At 33.6% G+C, this 23,614-nt stretch overlaps 1 protein-coding gene across 1 annotated transcript; it reads left to right on the top strand.

Annotated features, from left to right (window-relative positions):
- The first annotated feature begins 770 nt into the window (after nucleotides 1–770).
- mrps35 (mitochondrial ribosomal protein S35) lies at nucleotides 771–22,826 on the top strand. Its single transcript, XM_056452408.1, has 8 exons — nucleotides 771–917; nucleotides 1,390–1,436; nucleotides 2,208–2,375; nucleotides 3,766–3,826; nucleotides 3,946–4,085; nucleotides 11,070–11,179; nucleotides 11,261–11,330; nucleotides 22,464–22,826. The coding sequence occupies exons 1-8, from the start codon at nucleotides 773–775 to the stop codon at nucleotides 22,713–22,715; spliced, it is 993 nt and encodes a 330-aa protein (XP_056308383.1). The 5' UTR covers nucleotides 771–772; the 3' UTR covers nucleotides 22,716–22,826.
- Nucleotides 22,827–23,614: the final 788 nt, after the last annotated feature.

The raw sequence follows: 23,614 nt of genomic DNA, 5'->3' as shown, positions 1-23,614 counted from the left end.
GTCACGAGTAATATTTAATCTATATAATGGTCACGTTACATGCTAAATGTCACAGAGAATACTGTATATTATAGAAAAGAGACTATATATTAACTAAAAGATGCACATAGAGTTGTCGACTTAACAGCTTTAACATTGCCGGAGATAGAAATTGTGTCCAAGAAGCTTAATATTTCTAATATTTACAAAACATAAATAAATAAACGATGGCTTTACCGACAATAATTTGCATTTGTGTGTAAAAACATTTTTGCTAGTAAGAAGAATAGCCTAGATTTATTAGAAAAATAATTATCCTGTTGAAATGTCACAAATGTTTCACGTTAATAATTTCATTAACTCCATAACCAAAATAGTTTTACAAATATATATTTCCTGTTTGTCTCTTGCCACATGGGAGAAATAAAACTAGTTCAAATCATTAAAAGGCTAATTTCAAGTCTTTTGTGTGACGTTCATTGGGTCTCTATTAAAGTTTAAGGATTAATAATAATTAATAAAATAATTAATTAATATGAATTAATATTAATTTAATAATTATTAAGGAGATTTTATTATATTATATCGTTTTAGTCTTCACAGTTGGCTTCTGATCTCTCCAGGCTACATTTAAAATGCTATTTTAAATCAAAAGCAAAAATATTGTTTAATTTGTGTTATATTTAGCGAATATCACACAAAATTGTGCACTGACAGAAGCGTTCGCGCTCTCGTCACATTTGTAGCTTCGCTTTATTTGCGTTCATTTCGGCTTCCGTAGGCACTTGCCATCATGGCTGCGTCCGTCAGTCACCCTGCGCTGTCCTCCTTATACAAAATAAACTGCAATATTAACGGAATATCAGGTTTAATTTCGTTCAGCAGGAAGATTTCAGTCTCATCCGTCCTTTCAACAAGCGCCGTGACCGCAAAAAGAGGTAAAGAGCGCGCAGTCTGCTGTTTAATCTATTCACAGAATTAAAGACAGCGACAGAAATATTAATGTTAATGTTGTTGTTATTACGATATGTAACAGTGAATGTGGTATTTAAATACTAATATCAATATTAAATAGCAATACTGTAATGGCACTACGTTTCTTGTATAGGTACCAGAGTATTTATAAATTATTGTCTATGAAAAATACATAAACAGGCGACCAAAAAATAAATAACTTAATGTACATTATGTATGTATGTATGTATTTGTTTCTAGAAAAATAAATAAATGTAACAACAACAACAACAACAACAACAACAACAATTAGAATAAATAATTCAAATAAAAAATAATATATAATTATTTATTTTATTTTAATCATTATTATTACTACTACTATTACTACTACTACTACTACTACCTATTGTGTTGTTTTTTTGCGGATGAATTTTTTCCAATTTTTGTTTACAGAAGCTGCAGGTAAAGGTGTTCGGGGTCAGATGAAATCAAGGAGACCGGTATGTTTTTGCATCATTATACAATTTGTGTTTGTGTCTGAGTAATTTATATTAGGTCTGCACAATATATCGTTTCAGCATCGATATCACAATGTGCGCATCCACAATAGTAACATCACATCACATCGAGATGCAATGTTGACTCTGAATTATAGTTGACAAAGAGCTAAAGAACACGTGATTATACATATATAGTCACCACCAAGTTGAACCATAATAGAGTGAAGGTTTATCATTTGCATGTGTTTTTAAGGTCTGTGACTGAGTATTTTAAGAGAGTTTTAAAAACTTGGGCACAAAAAATTATGATGTAACATTAATTGTATTTATTTATTCAGAATTTAGACAATTTATGCAAACTTTGAATTTTTGTCTTGTTTCTAGTCCAAATATCTACATTTCAAAGCAAAAACAAGATTTTACTTACCATAATGGCAAATCGTTTTGCTTAATTTAAAGGAAAACACTTGTTCTTTCTTTTGAAGGTGAAAATAATACTATATTTTTACTTTATCTATGAATTTTTCCAATATTCGGACTAGAAAGACAACAATGCAAATAAGAAAAGCATTTTTTGCATTGTTATTACTGTACCTGAATAATGTTAGACTCCCCAGAAAACTGCTAAATAGAATTATTCATCTTGTGAAACTTTATTCACATCACAATCTTTATCACAAAAAACTAAATTATCGCAATATTAGATTTTCCAATATCATGCAGCCCTAATTCATACGATTTTTGATGATAAATCATTTTTGTGTCACTCAGGCTGGCGAGCCCCGAGCGGAGCGAATGGCTGTGGATCAGGACTGGACTGCGGTTTATCCCACCGCAGCATCCTTCAAACCCTCCGCCGTCCCCTTACCTGTGCGGATGGGATATCCTGTCAACAGAGGCGTCCCGCCAGCCAAACATGGCAACCTGGAACTGATCAAGGTGAGAAACTCCACGGCTGCATGATGCTGACACTGTGATATATATTGAAATATATACAGCTGAGGGCCAATTTATTAGTGATTTGTAATGGAGTGAGGAAATTTTTCACAGTATTTCCTATAATAGTTTTTCTTCTGGAGAAAGTCTTATTTCTTTTATTTCAGCTAGAATAAAAGCAGCTTTTAATTTTTTTTTTTTAAACCCATTTTAAGGTCAATATTATTAGCCCCCTTTAAGCAATATGTGTGTTTGGATTGTCTACAGCAGGGGTTCTCAACCTCTTTCACTTCGGGGCCCACTTCTTTCTCCGATCAATTTTTGAAGGCCCACCTGTGTGTGTGTGTGTGTGTGTGTGTGTGTGTGTGTGTGTGTATGTATATATATATATATATATATATATATATAAATAAATAAAATAATTTTTTTTTTTTTATTGCAAAAACTAGCTTCTGCTTTAAACTGGACGGACTGAATATTTACTATTAAATATCTACTATTCACAAATATACAGATAAATGTAAAATACAGTAAAACACCCTAAATCTGTTAAAATGCGTCGATCTGATGGCGGTTGAGTTTGCAGCTGGATATTATTGGGAGATCGCTGACAGGAACCGTAGCGTCTGAAGCTCATTATGGCAGAAACACCATTGAGCCTCGCTAGGTCATCCTCTATGGGCGCATCCTATATAAAAAAAACTTATTAACACTCATTAATTTGGACTATGCAGATATATTAAATAGTTCACACAAAAATACACAAAGAATGCCTTTCACTTTAACTTCACGTGTAGTTTATGAATGAACAGACTTACTCGTACTAGGTGCAGACACGATCATGAGGTTGCTTTTGCACCGAGTTTGGAGTAATCAATCAGAGAACAGGAGAAAGTGCATTATTTCGATCATTTTAATATAGCATATTAATAATTAAATCCAAAAATTATAGTATAATAGTGAATTAAGCGTTAATTTTAAGCTATGTTGCGGCCCACCTGCAGGATCGCTGAGGCCCACTGTTTGAGAATTCCCGGTCTAGAGATTAAACCACTGTTATACAATGACTTGCCCTATTACCCTAACTTTACCCTAATTAACCTAGTTAAGCCTTTAAATGTCACTTTAAGCTGTATAGAAGTGTCTTGAAGAATATCTAGTCTAATATTATTTACTGTCATCATGACAAAGATAAAATAAATCAGTTATTAGAGATGAGTTATTAAAACTATTATGATTAGAAATGTGTTGAAGAAACAAAATCTCTGTTAAACAAGAAATTGGGGGGAAAATATACAGAGGGGCTAATAATTCAGGAGGGCTAGTAATTCTGACTTCAGCTGTATGCATTGACATGTTTTATTAATTGCATCAATTAATCAATGTTTTTCAGATTCCTAATTTTTTGCACTTAACCCCGGTGGCCATTAAGAAGCACTGCGAGGCGCTGAAACGTGAGCTTTTTCTTTTTTTGCTATAAATTTGATTCCTCCAGTTTTAAAAAGTTTATTAGTTGATGTAAATGTTCTAATGAGAGAAATGTTTGTGAATATTGTCTGTTGTGTTTGTCCAGCGTTCCTCACCGAGTGGCCGTCTGCGCTGGACTCTGCTGAGAAATGCACGGAGCATTTCCCAATACAAGTGCAGAGTAAGGATTTCGTATCCTCTGGAATGTCACTGCGAAACCCAGATGCAAGGATCGTGACACTGAAAGTACGCATTTCATTTTTTTAAATTTGTTTTTGCATTTGTTTTGCTAATATTGTAGGTCAAAGTTGAAATGCAATGAATGTGTGATTTTTATATACCTTTAAATGCAATTCAGTACTTCAGGGGTCATGAAATTTCTGGAATATTATAGAATTTTAGAAGTTGTGATCCAGACATTGAAAGTCTGGGTGTTTTTATTGGTTTTTGTCCTTTTCTTGGATTATTAGGGATTTATTTTTGTGGCTTTTTGAAGTTTCCATTTCGCTAAATGCAATTTTAATACACTTGTGTTTTTATATCATGCTGTTTTGATGCCTATTGTTATGGTTAGGCTATTTTTCAGCTCCAAAATTTAAACGGTCATCCTTTACTCATCCTGTACTTGTTTCAATCCGGTTTGAGTTTGAAGGCTGGAAACCTGTAACCATTGACTTTTGTTGTATTACTTACTATGAAAGTCAATGGTTACAGTTTTCTGACATTCTTCAAAATATTTCCTTTGCATTCAACGGAACAAAAAAACTCAAAGGGTTAGGACCACTTGAGACTGAGCAAATAGTGAGTAAATATAAATTTTTGGGGGAACTGCCCCTTTAACTGGCAATTACTGAAGTCAATGTAGTCACCAAACTGTACCGGTAAACGAAGACTAACATTATATATTATCAATATATAATGGAACAACAGCAGTCTGTTTGTCCCATTCATTAGATAATTGAATATATCATTGAATTAATAAACGGAAAGTATTTATTATTTAAAATGTCAATAAATGATTTTGCTTCTAAATATTCCTGACAAGATTTTATTGGTATTTATTATTACACTGAATCATTTTAGTGCCAAATTAAAATATATATACATTATTTTACACACAAAATAAAAAATAAAATGGACATTGTATTTTAATGTACAGGGAAAAAAATGGTTATAAAAGCTCCATTACACTAGCATTGCTTTGAGCCATGAAATTAGTTTATTCTCATGACAACCTGTCATTAAATTAAGCATGTTGATGAACTGTTTATTTTTGTTTATAATTATTTATAAACATGAGTTCAATATTTACATGTAAACATGCACAATAGCCTATACAGAAAAATTAAAATAACTAGAAATACTCACAGATAATTAATAAAACTAATTTGTGCTTAAGCAACCAATGGGAATATTGTTTATAAAAAAAATGATGCATTTATGAAACATGCTACTTAGGGTTAAGGTTAGGGCTATGGCTAGGTCAAATTTCACCAAACTCCCTAAAAAGGGGTAAAAAAAAAAAGTTCTGCTTCAAGAAAATTAATTCATATTTGTCAGATTCAATAAATAATCAAATATTAATTGCACTTGAGCAAATGACGGGAATACTGTTTAGAAACAAAATTATGTGTTCATAAAACATGTTACTTAGGGTTAGGGCTAGGTTAAATTTCACCCCCAAAATAAAAAAAATATATATATATGAATTCATTTCTAACAACATGTCAATTGTTGTGAGATTCAATAAATAATAAAACTAATTTGTGTTCGAGCAAACAATAGGAACATCGTTTATAAAGAAAATCGTGTGTTCATAAAACATGCCACTTAGGATTAAGGTTAGGGCTATGGCTAGGTCAAATTTTACCCCCAAAGTAAGCTCTGCTTCAAGAAAATGAAGCCGTTTTTGTGTGTGACTCATGCATTCATTTTCTTTTTGGCTTAGTCCTTTTATTAATCCGGGGTTGCCACAACGGAATGAACCGCCAACTTATCCAGCACGTTTTACGCAGTGGGTGCCCTTCCTGCTGCAACCCAGCTCTGGAAAACATCCATACACACTCATTCACACTCATACACTACGGACAATTTAGCTTACCCAATTCACCTGTACCGCATGTCTTTGGACTGTGGGGGAAACCGGAGCACCCGGAGGAAACCCACACAGGGAGAACATGCAAACTCCACACATTAACGCTAACTGACCCGCCTGAGGCTCGAACTAGCGACCTTCTTGCTGTGAGGTGACAGCACTACCTACTGCGCCACAGCGTCACCCTATGTGAGATTCAATAAATCAAATTTAATTGCACTTGAGCAAACAATGGGAATACTGCTTATAAACAAAATAGTGTTCATAAAACATGCGACTTAAGGTTAGGTTAAATTTCACCCCAAAAATAAGAAAAAGTATTGCTTCAAGAAAATTAAGCTTATTTTAACATTTTAAGATTTAATAAATAATCAAACTAATTTGTGATTGATTTGGAACATTGTTTATAAACAATATTTTGTGTTCATAAAGCATGCTACTTAGGGTTAAGGTTAGGGCTATGGCTAGGTCAAATTTTACTCCAAAAATAAGTTCTGCTTCAAGAAAATTCAGCCATTCATTTGTCAGAATCAATAAATAATCAAATTGAATTGTCCTTGAGCAAACAACGGAAATATAGTTTTTAAACAAAATTATGTCTTCGTAAAAGAGTTAGGTTAAAAATAAAAAGCTCTGTTTAAAGGAATAATCATCAACTTTTAAACAACAGGTCAATTGTTAGTCCTTTCATTGTTAGATTTAATAAATAATAAAACTTATTTGTGCTTGAGCAAACAATAGGAACCTATCTGCTTTAAGAAAATTAAGCAATTTATTTAAGAGATTCGATAAATAATCACAAATTTAATTGCACTTGAGCAAACAACAGGAAAGTAGTTTTGTTTGTAAACTACATTCATAAACCATGTTACTTTGAAGACATGCAGGATAATTTCAGCAAAACCTCAACGACTTTAATATACTCTCTCTTTATTTATAATCTGAAATGTGTTATTTATCATAAATCTCTCACCATCTGCCTGGAAAAAATAGATTAGGACTGCCAATGTGGGAATCTGCATCTGATGTTAATCCCGCTGGATTAGGGCTAGAAGTGAAGGGGATCAAAGGGCAGATTTACAGGATGAGTCTCCGGGTGGGACGGGGTCTTTCCCTGGACTGAAATGGCCAGAAAACCCCAGATATGGTTGATGTTGCATTGTTTTTTCTTCGATCTGTTATTTAGAGAGAGCTTAGTGACATCACTGGGGGTTGCGTTTGATCTCATTAGTCGACCCGGAGGAGGATTTAAAGGTTCTGCAGAAATGTTAGTTCATTTTGAGGGTTTGTTGTTTTCAAAGACAAAAGATTCATCAGAAAGTGTTTCTTCGGATGACTGGAGGAAGGCCAAGTGCTGTTTTAGTGATGCTGATTGTCTGAGAAATGTTGAAGATTTTGGATTATGTGTCCTTTGATTGATTTTTAAAGGGATAGTTGACCCCAAAATCAAAATTGTTCATTAATTTATTCACCCTTAGGCTATTAATTCGCATGGTTTAACACATTGCTATGTTTTAAGGTGTTGCTAACATGATGTTAACCTGATTAAGCTATATTTAGCAATTAGCTATCACATTTACCCATGTAACTAGCAGGTTTCTGCATTGTCACTAGCATGCTTTATATGGTTACTATGATGCTAACATGATTTAGCATTTGTTACTAGCATGATTTAACAAGTTGTTGGCATGATTTACCATATTTACATGATTTAACACAGTGCTAACATGTTTTAAGATGCTGCTAACATGATCTAGCATGACGTTAACTTGATTTACCCAGTTGCTAGCATATGAAATGTCATTGCTAGCATATGTTAACAAATATTGCTTGCATATTTTATCATAAATTGTTATTCTGATGCTAACAGGATTTGTTGCTAGCATGATTTACCATGTTTACATGATTTAACACGTTGCTGACATGATTTAAGATGTAGCTAACATGACGTTAACTTGATTTAGCTATATTTAGGTATTACATTTACCTTAATTTAGCTATTAGCTATCACATTTGCCTATGTTGCTATCAGGTTCTGCATTGTCACTAGCATGCTTAATATGGTTACTATGTTGCTAACATGATTTAGCATTTTTGCTAGCCTGATATAGCAAGTTGTCTGCATGATTTACCATGTTTACATGATTTAACACAGTGCTAACATGTTTTAAGATGCTGCTAACATGATCCAGCATGACGTTAACTTGATTTACCCAGTTGCTAGCATATTTTATCATATATGGTTATTCTGATGCTAACATGATTTGTTGCTAGCATGATTTACCATGTTTACATGATTTAACACATTGCTGACATGATTTAAGGTGTAGCTAACATGACGTTAACTTGATTTAGCTATATTTGGGTATTACATTTACCTTAATTTAGCTATTAGCTATCACATTTGCCCATGTTGCTATTAAGTTTCTGCATTGCACTAGCATGCTTTATATGGTTACTATGTTGCTAACATGATTTAGCATTTGTTTCTAGCATGTTTACATGATTTAACACAGTGCTAACACGTTTTAAGATGCTGCTAACATGATCTAGCATGATGTTAACCTGATTACCCAGTTGCTAGCATATGAAATGTCATTGTGATAATTAATTAGTTCATGTTGTTAACATTTACTTAGTACTCAGGTCTCACTTTTAACCATGTTGCTAACAGATTTTTGTATGTCACTAGCATGCTTTATATACTATGATGCTAACATGATTTAGCATTAGAATGATTTACCATGTTGACATGATTTAACAAATTGCTAACATGTTTTAAGATGTTACTAACATGATCTAGCAGGACCTTAACTTGATTTACCCAGTTGCTAGCATATTTTATCAAAAATTGGTATTCTGATGTTAACATGATTTGTTGCTAGCATGATTTACCATGTTTACATGATTTGACACATTGCTGACATGATTTAAGATGTAGCTAACATGACGTTAACTTGATTTATATTTATATATGAGCTATATTTAGGTATTACATTTACCCATGTAGCTAGCATATTTTATGATATTGCTAACATGATTTAACATTGTTTACATTTTGCTATAATTATTTAATATTGTTAACATTTAGTACGTTGCTATGCCATTTACCAGAATGGTTTACCATGTTTACATGATTTCACACATTGATTACATGTTTTAAGATGTTGCAAACATGATCTAACATGACGTTAACTTAATTTAGCTATTAGCTATCACATTTACCCATGTTGCTAACAGGTTTTTGCATGTCACTAGCATGCTTTATATGGTTACTATGATGCTAACATGATTTGGCATTTGTTGCTAGCATGATTTAACAAGTTTTCAGCATGATTTACCACGTTTACATGATTTAACACAGTGCTAACATGTTTTAAGATGTTGCTAACATGATCTAGCATGACATTAACTTGGTTTACCCAGTTATTAGCATATTATATGACATGCTAGGAATTTAAGGGCAGAATTCTGCAGAAATATTAGTCCATTTTGAGGGTTTTATTAGGAAGAATAAAGATTTATCAGAAAAGTTTTGTTCGGATGACCGGAGGAAAGCCAAGTGCTGTTAAAGTGATGCTGATTGTCTGAGAAGTGATTTTGGATTAAGTGTCCTTTGATTTTAAGGGATAGTTCACCCCAAAATTAAAATTTTACATTACTTTATTCACCCTTAGGCCATTGAAGGTGTTGGTGACTTTCTTAGGGTTTCATGAATTAAAGGAATAGTTATTAATTTTCGCTTTATCCAAGATGTAGGAGCCTTTTGATTCCCTCAGTAGGACGTTAGAGTTTAAGGAATTTGTTGCTTTTCTATAATGCACATCAATGGTTTCCCACTTTTGAGATTAAAAATTAAGACATACAAACAAGTCCAAATCAATCCCCCTGGCTCCTGATGATACACTGACCTCTTGTTAAGCAAAACAATAATCTAAGCAAGAAATTAAACATATTTACAATAGTATTAGCTTTAATCCACAGCCTCCAAAACACAATCCACATGACAAAAACAGGCGACCATTGACTTCCATTCTATTAAATCAGACTCAGCTAAAAATCTTCTTTAAATGTTCTTCTGAAGAAAAATGCATCTTGGATTGAGTAAATTAACAGGAAAATATTGGGTAACTATCCATTTACATGCTAGGAAACCCTGCATATATATTATATCCCTTTATTTCGTTTGATATGCCTTTATTATTTAATTTAGTTTAATATCCCTTTATTTTATGTGCTATTATGGATCATGCTCATCAGGATTCTTTCCATTTTATTAATGAAAGTTTCTATACTTTAATCATAGGTTTGTGTGATGTTGACAAAATATTTTAATGTATATAATTTTTAGCTTGACATTTTATACTGTATGTATGTATGTATGTATGCATGTATGTATGCATGTATGCATGTATATATGTATAAATGTATACACACACATACTGTTTTAACTATATGGATACACTAAATTATAATATTTTGTTGAGTGTGTTTTTGTGCTGGTTTAGGCCTGTTATTGATAAATATTACACCAACTATACCAGTAGGTGGCGACAAGTCTTAGTGAGCGAGTTATTGAATTATTCATTCAAATGATTCATTCAAAATGACTATTACAAAAATAAAGCGGTTGCTTTATAAATGGATCACTGATTCCTCAACTCAAATGATTCATTAAACAAAACACCTAAACAAATCCATTCAGGAACATTTTTGACTGAATATAGGCTTATTCCTACAGTAGGTTTACATGCATCGAACACATTTTCTCATAAAATACACATGTATCTGTATTATTTATGGTATTTACAGAGTTATTATATTCTGTCAGATCTAAGATGAACATAATAAAAGCAAAAATAATAAATCAATCAAAATTAAACCGAAAAGGGAAGGAAAATGATCATAAAATCGATTGGACCATCAGCTATTTTCTCTGTGTCTGAAACAGTTGGTGCAAGAATCTGGTCTCTCTAACCCCTCCCCCTCCAACAGTCTACTCTACTCTAATTGGTCGAAAATGAAACTCTCAATAACATATCTGAATTCCAGCTCTTGCTCAGCATGCACTTGGGCTACAAATACTATGGCGTAAATAACTAATAAAGCATCTGACTGTGTTTTATTATCTATAGGTGAAGCTCTCCAGCCTAAATCTGGACGATCACGCCAGAAAGAAGATGATCAAACTGGCTGAAAAGCGCTACTGTAAAGAAACAGACACATTAACCATCATCACAGACAGGTCAGAGATGTGAAGATTTAGATTTCAGCGTTTAACAGATCACTGCTTCTGTTTGAATGCATGTTTATTGTATGTTTTTAGTTGTCCGCTGAGACAGCAGAATTATGATTACGCCATGTACCTGCTGACTGTCCTCTACCACGAGTCCTGGGTGAGTTTTACATCCATCAACACACGCTGAAATAAGATTATTATGTCCCTTATTATTATTATTATTGTGTTTTAATTACAGGTCAGTTTAGTGTTTACAGATTATATCTGATCACATTTGTCAGGGTGTATTAAAATGAGTGTATATTGTATAGTGTAAAATCTAGATTAAATTGTTAAATCTAGGTTAAATTACACCTAAAAATAACAAATGGTTTTTTCTGGTTTTACTAAAGTTTTTCACCTTGCAAGATATTCAGTTAAAAATATAATATAACAAATAAAATTAAATATAATATTAGCTTATTGTAAATATAACTTGTCTTTTATAATTCTTTTTTTAATTTTCCCATTTCGCCCCAAATTTATTATAATCAATAATACATTGTAAAAATTATACTAATAACTAATAGGTAATTTAAAAAAATTAGTTCAATACATTATATATTTAAAACACAAATGCTTTCATGCTTATTAAATTCTAATGCTAACTCGTATAATCATTACATTACATAAAAATAGATTTTATAAGAAAAAACAAATCTAAATTAAAAATACTAATAAAATATAACATATTTACACACACACACACACACATATATATATATAAATAATATTATTTAGATGTTTATATTTTGAGTGCAAAAGCAGAATATTATTAGTTATAAAAATAAAAAGTGGTTTTGTCATTGACTTGCTAATGTTGTTTAAACTTCTGTTGGGAATCTGATTATTAAATGGTGGAAGTGGATCTGTTCTCCTTCCTTAAGTGTTTGATGTCTCGTGAATATTTGTCAGCTGTATTGTACTGAATGTTTCAGAGGGTCCTGCTGTTTCCCTGAGCGAGTCCCACATCAAATCGTTGTATGAGTAAAGGATAAACCTTTTGTGATGCTGCACTTTCACAGCCCTGCCTTTAGATCAGTGCTGACAAAGAATAAATCTTGATTAATCGCATTCAAAATAAAAGTTTGTGTTAACAATGTGTGTGTACTCGCTGTGTATAAATAAATAAATATATATATATATATATATATATATATGTTTATTTATTCATTTACTTATTTGTAGAATATCTATTAGATTTAAAATTTATAAATCTTAATACATTTTCTCAAATTTATACGGGTGTGTATCTGTATGTGTGCATAATAAATATGCACGATACACGCAGATATATATATATATATATATATATATATATATATATATAGAGAGAGAGAGAGAGAGAGAGAGAGAGAGAGAGAGAGAGAGAGAGAGAGAGAGAGAGAGAGATACCTGACTTTCAAATATTGTTATATATATTTTTTCTGTCCCAAAAAAAATGTCTTTAATTGAAACCATATTGTGTTAGAACCATTAAATCTTAAAATATTACAAAAAATGTGGGTGGTTAAATTATTATAGCAAATTGTTAACATATATATATACATACATACACACACACACACACACACATTAAAAAAATGCGAAATCAATGGTTTTAACACAACTATATTTTGAAGAATGTAAATATATTTACTATGGAAATACATTTGACTAATTAGCAAATATGAGTTTTGTCACATTTTGAAAATTCATACAGGCATATACAAAAAAATTCACTCCTCAATAAAGTTGTTTACTAGTTAAATATGAAATCCTTACCTTGATTTTGAGCCAAACGTTTAGTGGTGAAACCAGAGCATTCCATTGAATGTCTCCCAACAAACCATCACTCAATTAGCCTCCTGATTATCCACCTGATGTTTCAGCTGCGTCCATGATTGACAGCTGTCTCGACCAATGAGCATCTTGACAGTTGAAACAGTGGCTGAATAGAAGCGTCTGATTGGCCGACAGCGAGATTCCATTGGAAAAAGCCCCTGCAGATTCTCATTACAGCATGATGAAATGAGTCATAAATAATTCACGTTATATTTGTCCTCTGGAGCCAGCTCCACTTACACTGAGCTCACGATCAAAGTTGTGTAATTGACAGCCAATGTAATGTGACAGTGTCTTTTGTGAATTAAGTGAGACTTGAAAAAGTGATTAGTAACCTTTGAGTATCGCATGATTCACCTCATTAGCACAACAGAGGGTGAATTAGCAGGCGCTCCTCGATAAAACACAGATTAAGCTGTAATTTATACACTTGAACTTCTCAGAGTCTGCAAACTGAAGGCCTGGGACACAGATGAGCCGCTCTCTGTCTGTTTGTTGGCCATAAAACACATTCTTCAAAGGACAGTTCACTTGAAAATGAAAATCATTTACCCACTGTTATCATTTACCCACTGTTAACATGATTTAGCATGTTGCTAGCATATTTTTTGCCATTGTTAACATGTTTAACCATGTTGTTAGCAGGTTTTTGCATGTGACTTGCATACTTTTATATAGATGTTAATCATGATGCTAACATGGTTTAATATTTGTTGCTAGCAAGTTGTTAGCTTGGTTACCATGTTCACAGGAATTAACACATTTTTAACATCTTAAGGTGTTGTTAACATAATTGAGCATGCTGTTAACATGATTTAGCATGTTGCTAACAGGTTTTTGCATGTCATTAGCATACTTTATATGCTTACCATTATGCTAACATGGTTTAGCATTTTATATATCAAGTTGTTAGCATGCTTTTACACATTTACATGATTTAGCACATTGCTAACCTGTTTTAACATGATGTTGCTAACATGTTAACTTTATTTAGCCAGTTGCTAGCATATTTTGACATTGTTAACATGATGTAACATTGTTTACATTTTGTTAAGATTATTTATTATTGTTAACATTATTTAGCATATTGCTAACACATTTAACCATGTTGCTAGCACTAGCCTGATTTAAATGGTTAACCACAGCGCAGACATGATTTACGAAGTTGTTAACATGATTTACCATGCTTACGTGATGTAGCATTGATAACATATTTTAAGATGTTGCTAACATATTAGCATGCTATTAACTCGATTTAGCATGTTACTAGCATATTTTAAGACTTTGCTAACATGTTTTTGACATGATTTAACATTGTTGGTTTTATTTAGCATGTTGCTAACTTTGTTTAACAGTCACTACCATGACTTAGCATACTGATAACGTTTCTAGGATGACTTTATGCATAGTTAACACACAATTATCACAAACAGTGACTAATGTAAATTAGCATGTCTATCTTGGATAGCTATTAAGTATTGATTATCATGTATGCTCGCGTATCAATAGCATGATTCATCACATTCACTTGATTTAACATTGTTGTACATGTTGCTAACATAATTTAGATTTGTTAACGTTATTTAGCATATTGGTAACACATTTAGCCATGTTGCTAGCAGGTTTTGTTTTTTGCACGATTTAGCACACTGATAATATTGCTAGAATGATTTAGTACATTGCTAACGTAAATTAGCATGATTTTTCTTGGATAGCTGTTAAGTATTGCTAGTATTAGCTTAAATACTGTATATATAGAAGTTGTGATTCGCTCAATAAAATGATTTTTGTGTAATTTTAATCGACTATTTAACAAAAACCGTAATTCGGATCAGTTTGAAAAGACATAGCTGCGCTAATTAGAAGTATCTAAAGGTATATTCAAAGTTTGCTGGTTATAGCTTGAAAACTCTCAGAGGAGATACGTTTTAAAATATTTTGTTAGCCTGAAGTAGCACATTAGCGAGAATTAGCTTCTTTTTAGATTGTTTATGGTTCACCAGGAAGCTAACGTGATTTAGCATTTGTTGCTAGCATAATTGAAGAAGTGTTTTAGCATGATTTATCACATTCTCGTGATTTAACACATTGCTAACATGTTTTAAGATCTTAGTATGTTAACATGAATGTTACTAGCAAATTTTAAGACGTCAACGTTGCTGACATGATTTTACAATCATTAGCATGATTTAGCAGACTGATAACGTTGCTAGGATGATTTAGTACATTGTTAGCATACAATAATCACAGGAGATCAGCATGTTAGCTTTGTTGAGCCAGCATCATTAGCTAGTGCTCTTCGCTAAAACACAGATTAAGCTGTAATGTATACACTTGAACTTCTCCGAGTGGGCAAACTGAAGGCTTCAGACGCAGATGAGCTGCAGTAAAACACGTCTTTGAGGAGCGAAAAACGTGACCTTTTGGATTCAGACGAGGTCAACAACAAACACAAACGTATCGGGTGTCAATACTCGCTGTTCCTAAAACACAACAAATGCTGGAGATGTGTGCTTTTTCCCATCATGCTCTGCGGCAGCGGGTTTGTGTAACTGTGCTCTTAGACTCGCTCCAGCTTTGTTTGCTGTCCTGCTTGGGAAGTGTAACGGTGTCCGCTGGCCTTTTGCTAACACAATAGCGTGCACAGTGGTGCTGCTAGCTTCAGGACGGGGTCTCGAGTGACGTCGGCTGGGAACGGGACGCCACAAAGCACACGATTGTTCGGGGCGATTGTATCTCCAAGACCTGATTTAGCTGCCAATAATCCATTCAAACTGTGTTCACGTTGACTGGAAGAGCTTGTGGAATTAATGTGGTCTGGATGGATTTCAAGAGGTTAAATATGAGCACTTTTAACCTTCGTCTTTATTGTGTAAAGGCATAAAAAATTCTAATATATATATATATATATATATATATATATATATATATATATATATATATATACATATATATATACATATATATATATATATATATATATATATATATATATATATATATATATATATATATATATATATAGTTTAATATAATAATATAATAGTTGTAGTAACTCATCTCTTATAACTGATTTATTTTATCTTTGCCATGATGACAGTAAATAATATTAGACTAGATATTCTTCAAGACACTTCTATTCAACTTAAAGTGACATTTAAAGGCTTATCTAGGTTACTTAGGTTAACTAGGCAGGTTAGGGTAATTAGGCAAGTTACTGTATAATGATGGTTTGTTCTGTAGACTATCTAGAAAAAAAGCTTAAAGGGGCTAATAATATTGACCTTAAAATAGACTTAGAAAAATTAAAAACTGCTTTTATTCTAGCCTAAATAAAGACTTTCTCCAGAAGAAAAAATATTATCAGACATACTGTGAAAATTTCCTTGTTCTGTTAAACATCATTTGGAAAATATTTAAAAAAAGAAAAAAAAAAATCAAAAGGAGGGCTAATAATTCTGACTTCAAGTGTGTGTGTGTGTGTGTGTGTGTGTGTGTCAGTAATTGCTTAAATCAAATACCCTTGGAATAGTTTAGATATCTAAAAATTATATAAATATTAATGTATGTAAAAAATAAGCAAAGAAAGAAATGTTAAAATAAAATGTATAAATATTTTAAAATCTAATATATATTAAATACATTTGTAATAATTTAGATCTAAAATTATTATCTAAATAATAATAATAAATAAATAAAAATTGGGAGAGAAAGAAATATAATGCTAAGATAATATATATATATATAAATTTGGAATAAATTAGCTATCTAAAACAATATATTAATATTAATATACCAAGTAATAGGCAAAAACAGAAATATAAAGCTAAGATAAAATATATATATATATATGTATATGTGTGTGTGTGTATATGTATATGTGTGTGTGTGTGTGTGTGTGTGTGTGTATGTATATATGTATATATATATGTATATATATATATATATATATATATATATATATATATATATATGTGTGTATATATATATGTGTGTATATATATATGTGTGTATATATATGTGTATATATATATATGTGTATATATATATATGTGTATATATATATATATATGTATATATATATATGTGTATATATATATATATATGTATATATATATATATATATATATATATATATATATATATATATATATATATATATATATATATATATATGAATATGTATAACAAATAATAATAAATATTTGCCTATTAATTTATTTAGTAGTTTACCCATACAGAGGACTAAAGATTTTTCTTTCAGGGGTTGATCAGATGGTGAAAGAGTCTCAGTATAGCTTCTAAAAATCTGATGCAATTTAATATCAAGCAAAGATTTGGCTTTCATCAGGCAGCAGATCAGTTAAATGACCGTTTGTGGCCTTTAAAAAAGCAAACCAGCAAGAGTCTCCACATCTTCAGTCGCGTCCTCAATTACACTCCCATTCTCTCAAGCAAAAGGCCAATCTCATCAATTAGTCGTAAACCATTTGATTTGCCTCTTTGGCTAAATTGAATCATTTGGGTCAACAGTCGTAATCAAATCCTCAAAGTCCGACCAAACCACCTTCATCTCCATAGAAACCAGGCAATCCATCAGTCGCTGCGTAAGTAGTGCCCTGCGGCTGCGAATAAAGGGAAGGAATGGAGTGTTGTTGGAATAGGGATGGCTTTGGAGGGCAAGGCTTGTATTGATAGTCATTAGTCTGGAGCACCTGCACTGCGAGAGGGTTATCGGCCCTGCGGCTCCAGCACAAAGACGCTTTTGTCATCGAAGAATTGGGAAAATTTAGACTTGGGGAAAGGAGGGATTCTGGGAGATCTCATTAAACATGAGCTGTGCTTTACGTTTTGGCAATCGTTCAAGTGAACCAATGTTTTAGTTTCCCTAATAATGTATATTTACTCACTGCCAAGTCAACCAAGATTGAGGTGACTCTTTGAATATTAAAGAAGGTTTTAAGCTGAAACTGGAAACTTTTGTTCTCCGAAAATAATGAAAAGTTCATATTTAGATGATGTAAGTGTTCTCACATCTGCCAATATGGATCGACGATTTCTATGAAACACAGGCTCATTGGATGTACGTGTTTTAGCCTACATTTATTGTGAAACAACAAAAACTTTCTTAAACATGCATTCATCTGCAGTTTGTAGGTAAAATGAACACTAGGGGGCAGTATGATGGCAACAACTTTTGTTCCTTTTCACACTAATGATATTTACAGGGACATATTATGGACGAATACTATTTTTTAGTGCAGTACTTTGCACAACATCAAATAAATACCACAATACTACTTGGCGCTCTCTACAACAAGACGTACCCTAAGGAATATTTGACAAATTTGCAAAAAATTGTAAACATCGCCCTCTAGCGGATTTGCTGTCTGAAATGTACAACAAAACGTACCCTATGTATTTCAAATTTGCAAGTGTAGACAGCGCCCTCTAGTGGATTTGTCACCTGAAATGTACAATAAAATGTACCTTTAGGCAGTGTTTGCCAACCCTGTTCCTGAAGGCACACCAACAGTACACATTTTCAACCTCTCCCTAATCAAACACACCTGAATCAACTCATCAGAAGATCAGAAGAGACTCCAAAACCTGAAGTTAATGGGTCAGATAAGGGAGACATTCAAAATATGTACTGTTGGTGTGCCTCCAGGAACAGGGTTGGGAAACACTGCCTTAAGGAATGTATTTAAAACTCTCAAAAATGTAAACAGCGCCCTCTAGTGAATTTGTCATCTTAAATGTACAACCAAACATACCCTATGTATTTCAAATTCGGAAATATGTAAACGGCATCTTGTAGTGGATTTGTAACTTAAAATGTACAACAAATGTACCTCAAGTAATGTATTTAAAATTCGAAAACAAGTAAACAGCGCCCTCGAGTGGTTTGTCACCTGAAATTTACAATAAAATGTACCTTAAGGAATGTATTTAAAACTCTCAAAAATGTAAACAGCGCCCTCTAGTGAGTTTGTCTTCTGAAATATACAACAAAACGTACCCCATGTTTTCAAATTCACAAATATGTAAACACCACCTTCTAGTGGTTTTGACCTTGAAATGTACAACAAATGTACCTCAAGTAATGTATTTAAAATTCGAAAATAAGTAAACAGCACCCTTGTACCCTAGGCAATGTATTTTAAATTTGCAAAAATGTAGACAGCGCCTTCTAGTGAATTTGTCATCTGAAATGTACAAAACGTACCCTACATAATACATTTTTGCTAATATGTAAACAGCACCCTCTAGTGGATTGGTCATCTGAAATGTACAACAAAATGTACCTCAAGTTTTTCAAATAGGCAAAATAGGTAAACAGCGCCCTCTAGTGCATTTGTCATCTGAAATGTACAAAAAAACGTACCCTACATAATGCATTTTTGCTAATATGTAAACAGCGCCCTCTAGTGGATTTGTCATCTGAAATGTACAACAAAATGTACCTCAAGTATTTCAAATAGGCAAAATATGTAAACAGCGCCCTCTAGTGGATTTGTCTTCTGAAAAGTACAGCAAAACGCACCCTAAGTAATGCATTTAAAGCTCGCAAAAATGTAAACAGCGCCCTCTAGTGCATTTGCCATCTGAAATGTACATTAAAATGTAATCTAAGTGATGAATTTCAAATTCACGAAAAATAAACAGCACCCTCTAGTGGATTGGTCATCTGAAATGTACAACAAAATGTACCTCAAGTTTTTCAAATAGGCAAAATAGGTAAACAGCGCCCTCTAGTGCATTTGTCATCTGAAATGTACAAAAAAAACGTACCCTACATAATGCATTTTTGCTAATATGTAAACAGCGCCCTCTAGTGGATTTGTCATCTGAAATGTACAACAAAATGTACCTCAAGTATTTCAAATAGGCAAAATATGTAAACAGTGCCCTCTAGTGGATTTGTCTTCTGAAATGTACAGCAAAACGTACCCTAAGTAATGCATTTAAAACTCGCAAAAATGTAAACAGCGCCCTCTAGTGCATTTGCCATCTGAAATGTACATTAAAATGTAATCTAAGTGATGAATTTCAAATTCACGAGAAATAAGCAGCGCCCTCTAGTGGATTTGTCACCTGAAACGTGCAACCAAAGTTATCCAGAACAACACATTTTACATTTCGCAAACACGCAAGCTACAACTAGACTTTGTTTTTATGACTACTTCAGCTTCTCAACAGAAATTCTGACCAATCAAATGCTCTCTAATATCTAAAGCGCCCCCAAAAACGTTGAGTTAGTAATGAAAAAAAAAAAAAAAAAATCTAACCTGTTTGATTTCCACACAGAATTTAATGGAGAAACAAATATGGTTATGGTGGAAATGGTGCTGTTAGTCTGTTTGTTACTAATCTGATGTAAACAAAAAACGCTATTGGCTAATTTAAAAAAGGGGAGGGGCTTCAAATTTCAATTCACTTCAAATTTGTGCTGCTTTTTTACTATTTTCAATGCCAGTAGCTGATGACTTTTCTATTTTACGACTCAGTTTCAGCCAAAAATCGTCTTTAATGTTCTACTGAAGTTTAAGAAAAGCTTATTGGATGTCCTGCCAGTGACTAAATGAGCAGTAAATGTGGATTTGAGTGTCTGTTTAAGTGAATGTTCTGTGGCGTCAGTGGTAATCAGAGCTGCTCATCGAGTTGAAGCAGTCGTGCTCATTACAGTAGGTCCTTCACAGATCAACCTGGTATTTTTATAGTGCCAGAATTACTGAAACACTGCCATTCTTGCTGTCTAGCTCTACAGTAATCTTTCCTTGTGCATTTTATGCTTCCTATATTGCTGTTTGAGCATGAACAATGTCTGTAATGTTACAAAGCTCACTAGATAAAGTCCCTCCAATTGGATCTTTTTTCTGAATCATATGGATCATCATGTGGATGAACTCAAGCAGACTGAGAGAGGAAAAACTAATGAGAAAATATCAAAAATACTAGAAAATCACAATAAAAATGAAAAATAGAAATTCAATACTTGTTTAAGCTACTAATAAATAATTACTCTATACTACAAAAATGTGTATATTAATATGTTTCTGGACTTTTTGTGTGTGTGTGTGTGTATACACTGCATTCAGCATATATTAAATGCAGGGGGATTTAAAACTAATTTCAAGAGTTCACACTTAGCTGATGATTCATCAATAGCTTGTTTGGCATGCTGTCCCGGGAGAGAGCCCCGAGCTCAAGGGATCCTCGAGCCCGGGGCTTCCTCCCGTTTGCAGAGCGAGAGGGGAGCCTGAGCTCGGTGGATCTCAGAACTCCCCGTCTGCAGTAGCTAAGGGAACACGTGAGGAAAAAAGAAGGGGCTAGACAAATGTTTCATTGTTATGCATGATGTATATTTTTTGGATGGGAGGAAACCGGAGAACCCGGGGAAAACCCACGCGGACACGGGGAGAACATACAAACTCCTCACAGAAACACCTACCGACCTGGCAGGACCAGGGTTGGCAGTGTTCTTGCTGTGGGGCTAACAGTGCTAACCACTGGGCCTCCGTGCCGCCCGATCTAAGGTTAAGGAGGAGAATGGGGAGGAAGGGGGGTTTCTTCCAAACGAAGATAAGGTGGACTGAAAACTGTGGTTATTTATAGTAGCTTATGGCTCATATGGTTGGACGATACTGATTAGCTTAATACGAGACCGGCTGTGATAAATCATAAGCACGTGATCCTCTCGAAATTAGTTTATTAATAAACCTCACTTAAATGTATTTACTTATGTAGTGAAAATAATTAACAAAAATAATAAATAAAATAGGCGATGCAGTGGCACAGTAGGTAGTGCTGTCGCCTCACAGCAAGAAGGTCGCTGGTTCGAGCCTCGGCTCAGTTGGCGTTTCTGTGTGGAGTTTGCATGTTCTCCCTGCGTTCGCGTGGGTTTCCTCTGGGTGCTCCGGTGTCCCCCACAGTCCAAACATATGTGGTACAGGTTAATTGGGTAGGCTAAATTGTCCGAAGTGTTAGAGTATATGTGTGAATGAGTGTGTGTGGATGTTTCCCAGAGATGGGTTACGGCCGGAAGGGCATCCGCTGCGTAAAAACATGCTGGATAAGTTGGCGGTTCATTCCGCTGTGGCGACCCCAAATTAATAAAGGGACTAAGCCGAAAAGAAAATGAATGAATGAATAGATAAAATAGTAAAAGGTAAACACAAAAATCCTGAAATATTAAAAATGAAAGGAGAAACCAAAACTAATTCAAACTATTTATAAAGACATCAACAGTAAAATCAGTTGTACTAAAATAATATATTTTAGGACTTTTCTTGTATATTTTGAAGTTTACTAAAAAGATTTAATGTGTTTACGTAACGGACAGATTATGTACAGTCTGACATAAAATACTGTACAAATATGTTAAAAGATGAGCATTTAATCTATTTTCTGCTGTGCTCTCCAGAAAAGCGAGGCGTGGGAGGAGGAGAAGACTCGAGCAGATATGGAGGAGTACGAGTGGCAGGACAGTCCTTCACAGAGGAACATTCTGGAGACACTAAAGGGCATTAGAGGAACAGAGGAGACGCAGGAGCTCCTGGACCAACCGGAGGTTCAGGAGTACAGAAACAGTGTAACCCAGATGAAGAATCACGGAGAGACGGAGGAAAACCTGCTCCGCTATAAAGAGGCTGTCAAGAAGCTGCTTCAGCTCTGAGCAACAGCACAGAACCGTTTCACATTTAGACTTTTGTTTCTGTTATTCTAATGTTTTTGTTATATGCAAAATATGGTCATATTCAGAGAAATAAATTCATTCACAACTGCATTTCTACACGAGTTATTTTTAAATTTACGGAGTAGCAGATTTAATTAAAGGGCACCTATGATGGAAATCGACTTTTGTAAGCTGTTTGGACAGAAATGTGTGTGTAGTATAGTGTGTCCACAGTCATATGGGAGTGATATAAACTCAAGTGTCTTTTTTAAAATTCCTGACGTTAAATTAGTATCCAAATCCCAGTGATTTTGAGGCCCACCACAACATGACGTAGGAGTGCGGTTTTTCCCGCCCACAGAATTGATTGACAGGAGCCATGTTTCTATAACAACATGTATACACATGTCCACAGAACATTATTTGCAAAGAAACAGATTAAAATATCTGCTCAACTCTCTGTGATTTTTATACGTTTTATAAGATTAAAACAGAGCATGTTTGTAATAAAGACCGCAATTCTTAACCGCTAAAATCACCACAGTCACATGGTGTCAGTAAACGCTAATGTGTGTGAGACTCATCGTTTCAGAAAGGCTTAAATAAACCACCACAAATACGTCAACTAAACTTCCTTGTTTTATTTTGACTAACGAGCTGTATTTCAGCTTCATCTGTGTCCGTCTCTATCACTGACTGCTGTTTATCTAATGTAACGCATGATGAGAAGCAGACAGGCACGTGAGAACAGTGGGCTGGGAGGAGCAGATGATTTGCATTTAAAGCCACAGGCTACAAAAACAGCTCCACTGTATTCAGACACCAAAATAGGCAGATTGTGGAGGCTATAATAAATGATCTGATGGGTATTTGAGCTGAAACTTTACAGACATTCTGGA

Source organism: Danio aesculapii, chromosome 25 (assembly GCF_903798145.1).
Source record: "Danio aesculapii chromosome 25, fDanAes4.1, whole genome shotgun sequence".
Classification (NCBI taxonomy): Eukaryota; Metazoa; Chordata; class Actinopteri; order Cypriniformes; family Danionidae; genus Danio; species Danio aesculapii.
This window is presented reverse-complemented; position numbering and strand designations above follow the sequence as displayed.

Coding starts and splice junctions, on each gene's coding strand:
- mrps35 (XM_056452408.1), top strand. CDS start 773: ATGGCTGCGTCCGTCAGTCACCCTGCGCTGTCCTCCTTATACAAAATA. Junction 1,437..2,207: donor AGATGAAATCAAGGAGACCG/GTATGTTTTTGC, acceptor TGTGTCACTCAG/GCTGGCGAGCCCCGAGCGGA. Junction 4,086..11,069: donor CAAGGATCGTGACACTGAAA/GTACGCATTTCA, acceptor TATTATCTATAG/GTGAAGCTCTCCAGCCTAAA.